The following is a 16,564-nucleotide window of genomic DNA, read 5'->3' as shown; positions in this document are numbered from 1 at the left end:
TGATGGCTGAAGAATGGACCCACTCCCCAGCTAGTCTCTCCTGCCATTCTTTCTGTCTTCCAACAGGTTCAGTAACCACACTGCTCTAGCTCCCCAGAGAAAGGCCATGGAGTGCTATGCACTTGGCAGCTCTGCAGGAGTGTGCTGCCCCCTCTTGCTCTTCTTCCTGGCTGTCCACTTAGGGAAGGATGGGGTAGAGGCTGGCAGTGCTAGTGCAGCTACATAGTGCTCTGGATGTGTTTTCAAAGGAAGAAATCATTATGTGGAGTTATTTTAGGCAATGTCTTCCAATTTTCTCATACTTTTTACATGGTAAGATAGATGCAGCATAAAATTCACTATTTTATCCATATTGAAGTCCAACATTCAGTGGTATTATGTGCACTCATATTCTTATCCAACATAACCTCCACTGATCCCTAGAATATTTTTGTCTATCAAACTCAGACTGGACCTTCTGAGCAATGTCTACCTATTTTTCCATGCACACAGACCATGGCAACCACGAGTCCACTTCTTGTCTCTACATATTTAACTACTCAAATATCTCAGAGAAATAGAATCTGACATTGTTTGTACTATTGAAATTGACTTATGTCACTTTTACAATCTTTTCTGGATTCAACCATGTGGCAGCATGTCAGAATTTCCTGTTCTCAAAGGTAAACCCATTGCATGTATATACTACATTTTGTCTAAACATTTTTTTCTTAAACATTAATTATATTGGTACAATTTAAATATATGTAGCAGTCACATTCATCAAAGGGAATTTGTACCTGTAGATGATATATCTTGATTCCTCATTTTCTCCCAGTGCCCTGCCCTCCCTTCAACCCCCTCCCCTCTTTAATTACAGAAATGTTGTTTCCATTTTATTCTTTGTTCATTATTTCTTTTCTCTTCATTTTTCTTCCCTCCCTCCTTCACTTTTCCCTTTTCTTTTGAACAGTTTCTTAATTTATATTATCTATCATACATTTTGGTTCTTATTTACCCTTTCAATTTCTCACACCAGAGAGACAATGTGATATTTAGACAAATATCTGATTTATTTCACATAAGAGTGTAGTCTCAAGTTGCATACATTTAATTATAAATGTCTCCAGTTTATCTTTCTTTATGGCTGAGTAGTACTCCATTGTAGGAAAAAAGACATCATTTTGAATCCATGCATCGGTTGATGGAGACTTGGGTTGTTTTCAAGATTTAGCTATTATAACCTGTGTTCCTATAAACATAGGTCCGTATATATGGTTGTGGTACAATACTTTTAATTATTTCAGGAAGATACTCATCAGGGGAATAGCTGGGTCAAATGGAACCTGCAATTTTAATTTTTTGAAGAATGTCCACACTGATTTCCACAGTGGTTGCTCAAGTCTGCACTCCCACCAACAGTGAGAAGAGTTCCTTTCTCCCTACAGCCCCACTAACATTTGTTGTTGGATGAATTCTTGATAGAAGCCATTCTGCTTGGAGTGAGATGTAATCTCAGGGTTGTTTTAATTTGCATTCCTGGCATGACCAGTATGTCAATCATTTATCACAGTAACTTTGTAGTATGTTTTAAGTCGGGAATTATGAGGTTCCCTGCCTTACCTTTGTTGCCCAGAATTGTTTTTGCTATTCTATGTTTCCTCTGGTTCCAAATGAAGTTTAGGAATGTTTTCTCTAGTTCTATGAGGTATGCTAATGGTATTTTGATTGGGATTGCATTAAATCTGTATAACAATTTTGGGAGTATAGCTATTTTCACTATGTTGGTTCCTCCTACCCAAGAGCAGGGTATATCTTTCCATCTTCTGATATTCTCTTTGATCTCCTTTTTCAGAGTACTGTAATCTTCAAGGTATAGGTCAATTATTTCCTTTGTTAGATTGATTCCTAAGTATTTTATTTTGGGGGAATGCCATTGTGAAAGGTGTTCTTTCCTTAATTTTTTTCACAGTGAATTTATTATTTGTGTACAGGAATGTTACTGATTTTTTTTGTGCTGACTTTGTATCTAGCTATGCTATTGAATTTGGCTGTTAAATCCAGAAGCTTTTTAGTAGAGCTTTCTGGGGTCTTCTATGTAGAAAATCATGTCATCTGCAAATAATGATAATTTAACTGCTTCCTTTCCTATCTCTATCCAGTTAATTGCTTTCTTTTTTTTTTTTCTCTAAGTGCTCTGGCTAATGTTTCCCAAACTATGTTGAATACGAGTAGTCATAGTGGATGTCCTTGTCTTGTTCTTGATTTTACAGTGAAAGCTTTCAATTTTTGACCATTTAGTATTTTGTTGGTTATTGGCTAGTCATAGATGACTTTTATCAGATGGAGGTAAAAATCTATTTCAATTTTCTGAAGGGTTTTTACCATAAATTGTTTTTGAACTTTGTTAAATGCTTTTTCTACATCCATTGAGATGGTTATGTGATTTTTGTCCTTGGCTCTGTTGATATATTACATTTATTGATTTGTATGTGATGAATCATCCCGGTATCCCTGGGTTGAATCCTACTTGGTCACAGTGTATGATCTTCTTGATGATTTGTTGCATTTGTTTGCCAGTGTCTGATTGAGGATTTAGGTGCCTATGTTCATTAGGGAGATTGGCTTGTACTTCTCTTTTTTGGCTGGATCCATCTCTGGTTTTTGTATCAGGGTAATAGTTGCTCCCAGGAATGACTTTGGGAGTATTCCTTCACTTTCAATTTCATTAACGAGTTTGAAGAGTAGTGACATTAGATCTTCTCTAAATTTCTTGTAGAATTCAGCCGTGCATCCACTAGGATCTGGGCTGATTTTGTTGGTAATTTTTAATTACATTTTCAATTTTGCTGACTGATACTGTTCATTTAGAATGTTTATATATTCTTGGTTCAGCTTTGGTAATTCATATGTATTTAGGAGCCTCTCTACTTCTGTGTTTTCCATTTTATTAGAGTACAAGTTTTCAAAGCAGGTGGTGATGATCTGGATTTCCACAGAATCTGTTGTGATTTTACCCTTTTCATTCCTAATTGCATAGATTTGAGTTTTTTCTTTCCTTATTTTGATAATGTTGGATAAGTGTTATCAATTTTTCTTAATCTTTCAAAGAACCAACTCTTTGATTCATTGATTCTTTGTATTGTTTTCTTAGTCCCAATTGCATTAACTTCTGCTCTAATCTGTATAATTTCATGTGAGCTTTGGGGTTGACTTGTTCTTGTTTTTTTTTTTATAAGTTTGAGGTTCAACATTAGGTTGCTTATTTGAGGATGCTCTGTTTTCCTGATGTGAGAGTTCACTGCTATAAATTTCCCTCTTTGGACTGCTTTCATTTTGTTCCATAAGTTGTGGTATGTTGTGCTGGCATTGTCATTTAATTGTAGATGCTATTTAATTTCTTCTGTGACCTATTGATTGTTCAGGAGGATGTTATTTAATTTCCTTGTGTTTATGGAATGTTAGTGGTTTCCTTTGCCATTGATGTCCATTTTCATTGCATTATGGTTAGGCTTACACTTCTTTGGTAGCTCACCATGGGTACTTCTGGCTTTGGCTGTTATTCATAATGTTCTATGCATATACTTGAGCAAATTCCTCTATGAGAATTTTCTCTCTGTTCTCTTGAGTGCACCCTGGAAACGGAATGCTGGACTAGATATTTTAATTAATTTGTTGACTACTGAATGCATTTTCTGGTAGCAGTACCACCTTAATTTCCTACCAATGTTGCTAGAAACCTCTACCTTTTCCCAACCTCGCCATTGCTTTCTCTGGTCTCCCACAGCTCTGTGTTGGGCTGGTTCATTGGATCCCATTGGTCTTTGTATCTGTCCTCTGTGCTCCAATCCTTTTTCTCTCATCCTTCAGACTTGACAATTTCCATTGTCCTATTCTCAAGTTTGCTGGTTCATTCTTTTTTTAAATTTAAGACTTTAATTTATTCAGCAAAACCATTTATTTACACAACAGAGACTGCTGGTTTGATTTCGTCAATGAAACAAAAGCTGAACAGAGACAACACTGAACCGTGTACGCAGTGTCATCTGAGCTGACCGGGCATCACCTTACCGGTATCGGGATCATCAAGAGCAGCGCCAAAGGACACTGGCTAACAACACATCACACAGGTCAGTAAAAACCCGGGAATTCTCCAGTACAATGACCAACTTTTAATTTTTTATAAATATATAAAAAAGGCAGCAGAACCAGCATTGTGAAGTTACACAGAGTAAAACTCTGAAGTCAGTGGAGCGGATCAGTAAAAACCTTAACAGACCATCCATAGTTTCCCAGTGATCTCTTTTGCAGACCACAGTACAGAATCCAAACAGATGAAAAATGTATCACTTTCTTTAGAAGATAGCAATGATCTGATAAGGATTTGACAATGGAAGTGGGGGGGGGGATAAAAGGGATTGCAGAGCATAGCCCCTGTTAGAACAAGCTAACTTTCCAGATTTTCCAAATAGAAAATAAATAAATAAATAAAACAAAAGAAACACTTCAACATGAAGCTACCATACAAAGTTCTTCCACTTTTCTTTGTAAAAAGTTCAGAGCTTGCTGTTTAATCCTGCCATTGCTGTTCTTGCTGTAGTTTCATCCTTTCCTCCTGAGTCTTTCTTTGTTCTTAAACAATTCTCAACTGTTCTACAGCCCATTTGACTTGTGTTTCTGCAATTTTTCTGTTACTTTCTCTAGTCTTTTCCCTAGCTCCTCACGTTTTGCACGTTCTTCCTCCACTCTAGCTTTCTGTGCTGCGAGCTCAGCTTGTCTGTCGCTGGAGTTCTTCCAGAAACTGCTTTTCCATGATGCCTTCGGCTTCCTCCACCCTTCGGAGAACTTCTCGCTCAATTTCATCCTTCCTTTTCTCCCCTTCTTCTTCTACTCCTTTTGGGACCATTCTTCCACTCTTCATGCTGTTTCTTCCCCAATTAGTTTTTCTTCTGTTTCCCGATGCTGAAACTTCCCATCCAGGCTGCTGCGCTTGCTCACTGCGAGCCGGAAGACATTGTTGCGGTGGGGCGGGGTTAGGGTTAGGGTTAGTGGGGACTGACAGGTCCCTCATCAAGTCAGGATTCCAGTGCCTCTGTGTCCTCTGATGATTTCACTTCCCTTTCATCACATCCTAGTCTCTTGTCATACTTTTGTATCCTTCCGCATTTTAAAAAATAACAGTATCATGTAATTTTTGTAGTCCATGAATGTTTAAGCTCTATGATTCCATTTCTGTTTCAGATGTCCTACTTCTTTTATAAGTACACGTCTGCAGTGCATGGTGAGTGACTACAGGCAACATGGGAGTTGGTGCAAGTAAGTAACACATCTCAATTCTTTTTTCATCCCCTTCCCCCTTAGGCCCCTTCCAGTTACACATGGAGACTTCACTCCGAAGTCCAGCCTGTGTCTCAGCCTCAGACACCCCAGGTCCTGACTTTTGATTGTGAGGGGACCCTTCCATCCCCACCCTGCTCAGGGTCACCTTCTTCCCATCTGAAAGAATCAGGGTCCCCAGATGGGACCCAGAGCACTGAGACTGCAGAGGGTATGCAGTGCTGAGCAGCACACAGAGGACAAGTGCCCCTCACCAGTGTGTGCACATTCCCCATTAGCTCTCGCGTCCCTGGGCACAGTGATCTTCAGATCACAGCTCCCGTCTCAGTGTGTGAAGAGGAGCCTCCTGCCACAGTGCAGTGGTTCCACTGAGTGAAATCTGTGGCCCAATGACACATTTTTAATGATTGCAGTCCAGGAAAATACTTACAGATCAGAAAAATCTTTCACAGATCAGACTGGTGAATGTTATGCAAAGTAGCAAAAGAAGAGAAAGCAAATCCCAGGATTATATATTAATTAAATTTGGTGATCACCTTGGGGAAATCTAGAAGAGAGTACTACACAAATAGTTTGCAAGCATTTGGAAAAAGTGTGGCCAGCGGCACAGCATATGGGTTAGTTTGATGCACACATGAGAAGCGGCCCTGTGTGGAGAGGGGTGGGTGCTGCTGGGGTGGTGTGGCTGCGGTGTGCGTCTGGTCTAGGGCTACAGCACAGTGTTTATACTGAGTCGGTGTCTCTGAGCCCAGGCTCTGCAGACGCGGGACCCAGACACCTTGGGCCAGGGATGAAAACACCTCTGTCCTCAGCCTCCTGCAGGAGGGACAGGATGCAGAGGCTGGGCCTGCAGGTGTCCCAAGGGCAGCTCAGGGCAGAAGGAGCTCCCGCCTCTGCCTCCCTGTCACCTCTGACTCTGCTGTTACCCTGTGAGTCAGAGCCAGCTAGGCTCTCATGCACATTAATCACTTAGGGAGAATCTGTACAACAGCTGGCAACACGAGGTTTACCAGCCCTGATTTTCCCTACTTTGTCTCATCTTCCTTCAACATGGAGGACACCAAGATAACAGAAATACAGTACACCACGACTCTATCAGACACTCAAAAATTGGTTCAAACATTAATTTTGATCAAACTACTCATCATCACCATGTAAGATATGGAAGAACAGAGGTTTTATGTTCTTTTTTCTTGTTTTATATCTCTTCATGTGACCTTTAGTTTATCACTTGATACTTGCTATACGTTCCATGTTTTCCTTGGATTATTGTTCTCTGTCTCTCCTCTTGTGTTTGTGTGTGTGTGTGTGTGTGTGTGTGTGTGTGTGTGTGGCTACAGCCTTTTCCACTAGTATTTATCCAGTAGTATTTAGAAATGTATACATATTATCAGAACCAATAATTTCTTGCTCTTGAAAACTACATTGTTGAGGGGGGAATTGAAGTCATTATTTTAAGAAATCTGTCTACCCACGCTTTTATTTTGGGTCCTATGGTTTTACCTCCCAATATCTATAACAACTCAGCTTCACCAGGGAAGTGAGGAAATCTATTTCACCAGTCTGTGAGATCTGCTAGAAGAGAAAGGAATTTTAGCACATGCTCAAGCCAAACCTCACCCTCTCACACATTCTTTGTTGTTGTTTTGGTGCTGTGTGTTGAACCCAGAGCCTCCCCCACACTAACTGCACATCTGCCACAGAGCTACATTCTGACTCCCACCAGTTCATTTTACCTGAGATGGAGGAGAAGCAGATGTGGAGAGGTGAGGATCCTGCAGTGAGAGTGTGGAGATGTAGGTCAGGAAACGCAGACTGTCTTCGGAGGGCCTGGGATTTAATGCAGAGTTGCAACTGATAACAATCCATGGGGAGTTAATAAGAATCCTAAAGGGGAGAGAGAGAGAGAGAGAGAGAGAGAGAGAGAGAGAGAGAGAGAGAGAGAGAGAGAGAGAGAGAGAGAGAGAGAGAGGGAGAGGGAGAGGGAAAGGAGAGGGGTGGAGGGAGAGGGAGGAGAAGAAGAGGAAGAGGAATAAGGAGGAGAAGTAGAAGGAGAAGAAGAAGAAGCAGCAGCTGCGCTTCTGCCTTGGGGACCCTCTTGAGGTTTATTCCCTTAGATCCTGTGACACTGGAGCAACTGCATGTGGATAATTAATGCTGTGATGAAACTTGTAGAGATGAACTTTCCATAGGGAATTTCCCTTCTTCCAATTTATTTGTCTGTTGGGTCATCTTTGCCCTGAGGAATTTGCCTGGGTGAGTTGAAGATAAGACCATGAAACAATAAAATTATTGCACAGAAAGACTGAAATGCTCTGGGGCTTCTGTCAAAGATGGTGCACAGGAGCAGACTCATCTTATGCACACGGGATTCAAAAATAACTTTCACAGTTAATTACACGTGAAGCAGCACACTTTAAACAGAAACACTCCTGTAGAAAGGTGAGAAGCTCTTTAGCTGGTTAGATATTTATTTTCTTGTCACAGCACAATTTTATCACAACAGTTAAAATATTTGTATGTAAGTATATCCATTTTGACTTTGTATAATTTAATTTTTATCACTACATGTTTGTGGTACCCAATGATTACATTCTTTGTGGGGAGTTGGTGCATTTACAAAACAGATTTTGACTGTTTTTATAACCCCTTCTCCTCCCGCTCTCCCTCTATCTTTCAGTCCCATTCTCTATTATAAAATATCTAATTCCTTTTTTTTCATTCCCTGTTATCTGTTTTTCTCTTAAAGTTATTTATTCTTTTGGATTCTCATATAAGACAAATCTTGTGATATTTACTCTTGCTTCTCTGGTTTATTTCACTTAACTTTATCTCGAGGTATATCAATTTTTCAAAAAGAAGACTCTCATTTCCCTTTTTAGGGCAACATAGTACTCCACTGTTTAGAAATACTACAGTTTCTTCATTCAACTACTGATGGCCATACATTCTGCTTTCAAGATTACCTATCAGGAGTTGTGCTGCTAGAAATATGAGTATTCTTGTATCATTATAGTAAAACGTTTTCACCCCTTTGGGGAATATACCTATGAAGGGAATAGCTAGGTCAAATGGAATTTCTATTAGTTTTAAAAGGAAATTCCACACTAATTTCCATAGTGGTTGTACAAGTTTATATTCCCTTGTTTTTCTAGGACTTTGGGGTGCATGATTACTTGTTTGGGCTCACTCTGTTTTTCTGATGTGAGCATTCACAGTATAAACACATCTTAGGACTGCCTTTGCTGCATCTCATAGGTTGTGGTATGTTTTACTAACTTTGATTCTAGGAACTTTCATTAATTTCTTCTGTGACTCATTGAGTATTGTTGAGTGTGTTGTTTGATCTCCAGGTGTTTCTCAAATTTCTGTGGTTTCTTTTGCCATTGATTTCTAGTTTTAGTGTGCTATGATATGGTAGAATACCTGGGATACTTTTGAATCTTTTATATTTATTTAAGCAAGCTTTATGTGCTAGTGTGTGGTCTAGTGTGAAGAATGTTCTATGTGCTGAACAATGTCTATTCTGTTGTAGTAGGACAGAACACTCTGAACATATCTATTAAATCTATTTTATTGAAAGTGTGGTTCAGCTCTGATATTTCTGCATCAATTTTTTGCCTAGTGCATCTATTTGTGAAAGTGTGGTATTGAGATTCCCCATTATTATTGTTTCATGTTTATTTGATCTTTTATGTTCAGTAGTGGTAGTTTTATGAAGGTAGGTGTATTAGAATTTGGTGAATATATTTACAATTATTATCTGTTCCTTTTGAATTTTTTCCTGAATTAATATGTAGTGACTTTCTTTGCCTCTTCTGATCAGTTTTGGCTTGAAGTTCACTTCATCTTGGAATTAGATTGCTACCACTCTTTGTTTTCATAGTCCTGATTCATGGAATATTGTTTTCCATCATTTGTTTTTAGTGTATGATTCTTTTGGATTAAATGTGTCTCTTGTATGGAGCAAAACTTTGAGGTTTGCTTTTTGACCCAGTCTCCCAATCTGTGTCTTTTGACTGGGGAGTTGAGGCCACTTAAGTTATTACTGAAAGATATTGACTCATTTGTGTCATTGTATTAATTTACTGTTTTTGATTACTTTATTTTTTCCTGCTCAATCTGCCTGGTGTATTAATTACATGAAACTCTTTGGCATTATTGGTTATATTTACACTTTACTGTATATTGAGAATTTTTTGGGTGCTGGCTTTGGAGATACAATTTTTAAGAGCTTCTGTGTATTTATTTCTGCATCAATTTTTTGGGGGGTATCAGGGATCTAACTTAGAACCTTGTGCTTTCTGGGCAGGCACAGCACCACTGAGCTACATACCAGGCCATTTGTTTTGGGTTTGAGAAAGTTTCTCACTCTGAGTTAAGCTAGCCTCAAACTCACTATTTAGTCCAGATTGGCACCATGAACTTCCAACAATCTTCCTGCCTCAGCCCCTCAAGAGCTGAGATTACAATCATGTATCACCATACCTGGCCTCTGCATCAATTTTGGAAGAAAGTTTTCCAGGATATGTTGGTCTGGGTTAAAAGTTGTTTTCTTTACTTTTCTTTCCTTTTTCCCTCAGGGCATTAAACTCTTCAGGCCAAATTCTTCTGGCCTTTAAATTTTGTGCTGAAAAATCACTTGTAATCCTAATGAGTTTAACATTATGAGTGATTTTTGTTTTTTTAATTTTCTGGACAGCTTTTAAGATTTTGACCTTGAATTAGCCTTCTGGGATTTTGACTATGATGTGTTATGAAGAATTTTCCTCTTGTTGTAATTATTTAGGGTTCTGTATGTTTTACTTAACTATATGAGTTGTTTTCCCATATTTGAAAAAATTTCTGCTGTGCTCTCTAAACCTTTTTTTATTCTATGCATGTTGACCACTAAAATTTCTGTAACTCCAGTAGTCTTAGGTTAGCTCCTTTGCACCATCCAGTAGCTCTTTGATCAATTTTCCTTGCACTCTTGTGGTTTTAAGCTATCTCTGAGTATACGGTCTTGTGCTCCCTATCTGTTTTCAAGGTCTGGAACTCTCCATACATTGATCATTTATGCTGTCCATATATTCAGTAGACTTCTTTTTCTTTGGATTTTGATTTTCTTTTCTTTTCTTCTGATTTGGTGGACTTTATTTCTTTGGTAGACTTGTCCCTCATCTATTGTATGGCTTTGGTTAGCTCTTCTACTTTTTATTTGATGTTTAAGAATTTTTCCTTTTGTTAATTCCACTATCTGATTTTTTTACATTACCTTTGAGCTCACCAAGTTTCTTTGCTTCCTCTTTGATAATTTTGTATAATTCAGCTACTTAGTGTTTGATTTCATCTCCATTAGTGCCTCATGGATTTGCTCTGTGAGAGTTGGACATCTTCAAAGGCATTTTGTTGTTGTTTTTGTTTTTCATGTTCCCTTTTTTGTGCTGAAGGTTGAGGTTAAATACAAGGAGAAGAATTTGTTGTTGGGAGAAGATCTCTTTAAGTTCTGTGTTCCAGTGACATGATCTTGGTTTTATTTGTGAAGAGGTATTGTCTACTTCTTTTACATATTCAGTTTAATCAGGTTGGACCTGGTCACTGTGTTATAGGGAGAGAATTCCCATTGGCTTCAACACCATCAACAGGTCCAATCATACATCAATCATGAACATTAAAACTAGTTTTGATAATTTTTCTCTTCTATCATCAACCCTCACAGACTATACTATAATCCTATTAGCAGTTGGGCTGGACTGCAAAGGATGGGAAAAAAATGGGGATGTAAAAAGCAAGGAGGTAAGTCAGTAAGAAGAGAGGGAGATAAAAGAAATGAATGGGGTAAAAATAGAAGATCAGACCCTGTTGGAGTTATTTTTATAGCTGGAAAAAAGGGCTATTATTGAAAAAGCTTAAAGAATATTTGTGGAGGCTGGAGAAGAGATGCCGAGGAAGTAAAGTATAACTAGAGATCGAGAGAGGCTGTAATGTTGTTTGTAGTTAGTGTTGTTTGAATTTTCTAAACATATTTCTGCTGAGAGTTCCCCATGTGGCCACAAATGGTTCAATTCAAGTTAAAGCACTGCTCAATTCTCATTTCCTATTGTACATAGAAAGCACTTACTACATATATGTTGCAAAAAAGTTGAAAGAAAAAAGAGAAGTGGATAGGGAAAATGACAATGAAAGAGGAAAGAATGTTAAAAAAAAGGAGAAAGGTTCAGAAAAAGCAGAAAAAAGGAAAAAACAAAAGTAAAAATAATATTAATAATCAAGAATAGGAGAAAAAAGAAGAGAAAAAAGTCCCAGAACAGACAAGAAGGGAAACAAACAAGTAGCCCCCACACAGCCGCTATGCCATGGAGCCAGAGTGTCCGCGCAGCTCCCTGCTGCTGTCATTGTAGCTCCATTGCAGTTTCTTCTGCATACAGCTTAACCACTTGCCTGGGCATGGTGAGGGCTGTCAGTGTCTGTGAACCTGCCTCTTGGATGCAAGCCATGATTTAGGTTTGGCCAACTGCAGACCTTTGTCTCTGTCTCAAAATCCAACCTCCTGTATTAATTTGCGAGGAAGAGGATATAGTGCAGTTTGCCCAACACCCAGTTCTCTGGTACCTCCACCAGGGGTCACCGCTGACTCACCCTTCACTGCAGGGCAACACCTGTCATCACCTACACTCTCTCCCTCAGGGGCCTTCTGCTCTGTGTAGTAGCAGAAGCCCTCAGCTCAGGCAATGCTTTCTGTCCCTTCACCCTCAGGCCTTTATCAACCTTGGTCCCTCCCAAGAGCTCTGCTTTCCAAACTATGGACCTTGGCTCAGTCCCCAGGCTCAGCAGAGGGTTCTCCTTTTCCATGTGGGGCAGTGGGTGGTGGGAAGGATTTCATGCTGTCTCAGATCTTTCTGGTGTCTGGGGAAGCAATAGGAAAGTTCCCACTCTATTCAGCTCCAGCAATTCCCTCCTCTCCCCCATGTCTCCAGGAATGAGATCTCCTAGCCCTTCCCAGTGACATCTGGGCTGCACACCGTTCCCTGCATTCAGCTTCTCTGTGCCCAGGCCATAAGGCTCCCCTTTCTGTCCCTGAGGGGTGGGTGGTGGGGAGGACGCTACAGGGATGTGGTATTCCTGGTATTTGGGAGGGTGTTGGGGCAGATTGCCTATTTTTGCGTTACTGGGCCTCCATTTCTCTGGTTCTAGTCCATGGTTTCCCTGGGCCCTAAGTGCAGTTCACCCCCATGCTGGGTTTCCCCTTCCTTTAAAGTGGGAGGGAATGAATATCAGGGGCCTGTCACAGGATTCTGTCCTCTGCAGTGCTTTCTCCTTCCCCCAGGCTGTTAGAACCATTCCCAAGATGGCCTTGTAGCTCACTGCTGATCAACTAACCCTTTCTCTCACTAATCACTCAAACATGATGGGCTCTGTACTGGATTTCTTCTTCAACTCTAGACTGCCATGTGGAAGGAGTTACTTTCAGATAAAACTCCATGATCCTTTAGCAGTTTACAATAACTGTGGGCTTCTTGGGATTTAGCAATACCAGCCCAGTCCATTGCTTCTCCCTGAAGCTGACAATCTCCCATGCTTAACCTGGATGAGTGGAGCCAGGACCTCTTTTTGTGACCTGGAGTTAGTGTTGCAGACTATTTCATTACTTTCTCTGTACTGTGCTCAGCATTTTCAATTTTCATGTATTTCTACTTTCCTTGCCAGTTCTTTCCTGATCTCTGGAGGTCTACTTTTAATTCTTTGGGGAAAAGGAAACAACCAAAGATGCCATACAGTTCTTACACCAGGTGTCTGGATTCCAGGTCCCTAGAATCCAACAGGCTGTGTTTTGCTGCTGGTTTTTAATCTGCCATTTTAAATCTCCATTTGCCTTGCTTTTGGGTCCTTTATTCTGGTCTATTTGTCTTTTTTTTTTTTTTTGATACATGCTGCTTCTGTTACTATAGCTTTGTGGTACAATTTGACTTTGGATATTAAGATACCTCCAGACTTTCTCTTTTTACTTAGAATTGCTTTGGTTATTCTGTCTTACCTGTTTTCACATGAATTTTAGGATTTGTTTCTACTTCTGTGAAGAATATGATTGGAATTTTGAAGGATATTGCAGTGAATCTGCAGATTGCTTTTGGTGATACAGCCAATTTAACAAAATTAATTTTGCCAATCCATGAACATGAGAAGTCTTTCCATCTTCTAGTGTCTCCTTCAATTTCCTTCTTCAGTGTTCTGAAATTTTCATTGTGGAAGGCTTTTAACATCCTTGGTTGGGCTGATCCTTAGACATTTTATTTTTTCAAGCTATTTTGAATGGAATTATTTTTCTGATTTCTTTTTTAGTTACTTTATTATTGGTGTATAGATAAGCTATTGACTTTTTTACTAGTACATGATTTCAGCACATAATGCTCATGTTTATTATGAGGAATTTGTACATATATATAGCATATATTACTTCTTTATTGTCCTCTTCCCCTCCAGTTTCCTCCCTCAAAACATTCTTCCCTGCTCCACTTTCAAAATCTCTATTTAATTTTGAATCTTGTGTCTGTCTTTTAAAGACTGGACACCACCCTGTGATTGCACGATCCTCTTCCATGCTTTCTTCACATCCTTGTTTCTCAAGTTGTAGATGAGTGGGTTGAGCACTGGGGTGATAATGCAGTAGAAGAAGGACATAAACTTGGACTGGGTGCTGTGAGCAGGGGGCTGGAGGTACATATAGATGCCTGGTCCAAAGTATATGCTGACCACCAGCAAGTGGGAACTGCAGGTGCTGAGTGCCTTGTGCCTTTCTTCAGCTGAAGGGAACTTCAGTACAGCCCTGGCAATGAGGGTGTAAGAGATTAGCACTACTATGGGAGCCAGTAGTGCAAAAAACATGGCTCCTAAAGCTTGGGCCAGGTCATTGGCAGAGGTGTCCCCACAGGCCAGCTTGATGAGCACAGGTATCTCACAGAAGAAGTGGTCCAGGATGTGGTGCCCAGAGAGGGGGAGCTGGATGGTGAGTATGGCTTGGAGCAGAGCATTGGACAGTCTGCTTGACCAGCATGCAGCTGCCATCTGCATGCACACCCAGGGACACATGATGAGAGTGTACTGAAGGGGCCAGCAGATGGCCACATAATGATCAATGGCCATCATGGCCAGCAGGGGACATTCAGTGCAGCTAGTCCAGTGGAAGAGACAGAAGTGTGAGATGCAGCCGCAGGCAGTAATTGTCTTGTCTGATCCACACAGGTTGGCCAGCAGCCGGCCCTTAATGGTGCAGGTGATACAGAGGTCCAGCAGAGAGAGGTTGTCCAGGAAGAAGTACATGGGTGTCTGGAGTCTGGGGTCCACCAGGGAGAGGAGGATGATGGAGCTGTTCCATGCCAGGGTGAGGATGTAGCAGACCAGGACCATTGCAAAGAGGGGCCTCTCCAGCCACGGAAACTCTGAGGAGCCCAGCAGGACAAAAGTATTGTGAAAAATCACATTTTCACTTTCCATGGCACCTGCCTTATATATGCCTGGATGGAAAGAGACAGCATTTGAAGATTTGCAACATTTTTCAATTTTAATAATTTCACACCAGCACTCACAACTTTCTCTTTGGGTTATAAAAATTCCCATAACAGTTCAGCAAAGTTCTTGAATGTGTAGATAATACTATCCTACCCTGTGACTTGAAAGTCAGGATAAAGGTGGACAAAGACATGGTGAGAAATTCTTTTTTCTTTTTTTGATACCAGAGGTTGAACTCAAGTCTTTCTGCTTGTGGGGCAGGCTGCGGTCATGAGAAATTCTATGTAGAGTTTAATCCAATGAACTAGTTATCTGTTTATATGAAGATATCTCTCTGCCACTTTGTCTCCCCACCTCTCCCTTTTTAAAAAATCTCCCACTTCCATTCATTGATTGTCATGTTCTGTAGTCATATAGAGAAGGCTGTGTGGTCCCATGTGTTTTAGGCAATGCTTTCAGGAATGTTGTGTAAGATGACTCTTCCTTATGTTTCTTCTTAGTCCAGAAGGGTGAGGGAGGCTAGGCCTCAACAGAACATGGTGGAACTTGAGAGAGGCAAAGTGGCTCACTATGGCTGTGAATTTCTGTGGGCGAGGGGGCCATCAAATGAGGTCCTTTTGGGGAATTAACCATATCCACCTAATTTTTGCATTGGAAAATTTATGTAACATTGTTCTCTATTTAAACAACTTACTTTATTTTTTTTGGTACCAGGGATTGAACTAGGGACCTTAAGCTTGCAAGGCAGGCAACAGCACCACTGAGCTAAATCCTCAGCCCTATTTAAAGAACTTTTAAGCACACTACTGAATCTTGGGTTCCTTCATATTATTCTTTTACCTACCACCACTTTCTATTTTACAAGACTGAGATCAGGAAACAGTGCCTCCATGCTCCCTCTCCAGCTCTGGCACTCACCATTCCCTTTCATTCTCTAGTTTTGGCTTCTGTAAATAGCTCAGAGAAATAAAACACTGTATTATTTAGAATATTGTGTTCGCTTATTTAACACATATCAGCAGTCCACAAGTTTTTGGTACCAGAGACTGGTTTGAAGAAATGATTTTTCTATGGACTATTGTGGTTGGGGGTGGGTTTGGGATGATTCAGGTACATTACATTTATTGTGTATTTCATTTCTATTATTATTACATTGTAATGACATAATTATAGAGTGTACCATAATGTAAAATGTGTGGGAGACATGAACTTTTTTTCCTGCAACTGGATAGTCCCATCTAGGAGTAATGGGAGACAGCGACACATGGAATGTGCTGCTTAAGTCCTGTCTACTCCATAATCTCAATTTGCTTGTGGTCATTGAAGAAAACCCTCCTCCACAAACACAGGATGTTGGAAATGGAGGCAGACTTTTCCATGTTTTTTGTGGTAATGTCAGGCTATTCCACTTTGACTTTAATTCAGAATGCAAGGTAATTTGAGGTTTTTCTCAAACATAATGTTAAAGCCACCATCATTTGTGATCTCAAGCAGTTGATCTTCTAGAAGGAAAAAAGTTGTATCACCTGGTGTGTTCATGAATAGGTAATGGTGCCATTCCTTCCCACCCAGATTGGGGGTCTCCTGTGCTTGAGAAGCAATTCTTGAACTCTTTTGAAAGCTAGATAAGTGACCATGAACAAGATGGCAGAAAGAAGGCTCTGGGTCAGTTTCTTTATTAAAATTTCTGCTAACATTTGAAACATGTAGAAAAATCCAATGTTTACTCATCACTCCCTTGTTTCAAGTTTGGATTTGA

The 16,564-nt window shown here is 40.1% G+C and overlaps 1 protein-coding gene across 1 annotated transcript; it reads right to left on the bottom strand.

Annotated features, from left to right (window-relative positions):
• Window positions 1-13,827: 13,827 nt before the first annotated feature.
• LOC101715765 (olfactory receptor 2B11-like) lies at window positions 13,828-14,790 on the bottom strand. Its single transcript, XM_004841915.3, has one exon. The coding sequence runs from the start codon at window positions 14,788-14,790 to the stop codon at window positions 13,828-13,830; it is 963 nt and encodes a 320-aa protein (XP_004841972.3).
• Between the last annotated feature and the right edge of the window lie 1,774 nt (window positions 14,791-16,564).

This window comes from Heterocephalus glaber, unplaced genomic scaffold (genome assembly GCF_053883595.1).
Source record: "Heterocephalus glaber isolate CG9 unplaced genomic scaffold, H.glaber_assembly_v1.0 deba00001466, whole genome shotgun sequence".
Taxonomy (NCBI): domain Eukaryota; kingdom Metazoa; phylum Chordata; class Mammalia; order Rodentia; family Bathyergidae; genus Heterocephalus; species Heterocephalus glaber.
Note: the sequence above shows the minus strand (reverse complement) of the source record. Positions and strands in the feature narration are given on the sequence as shown.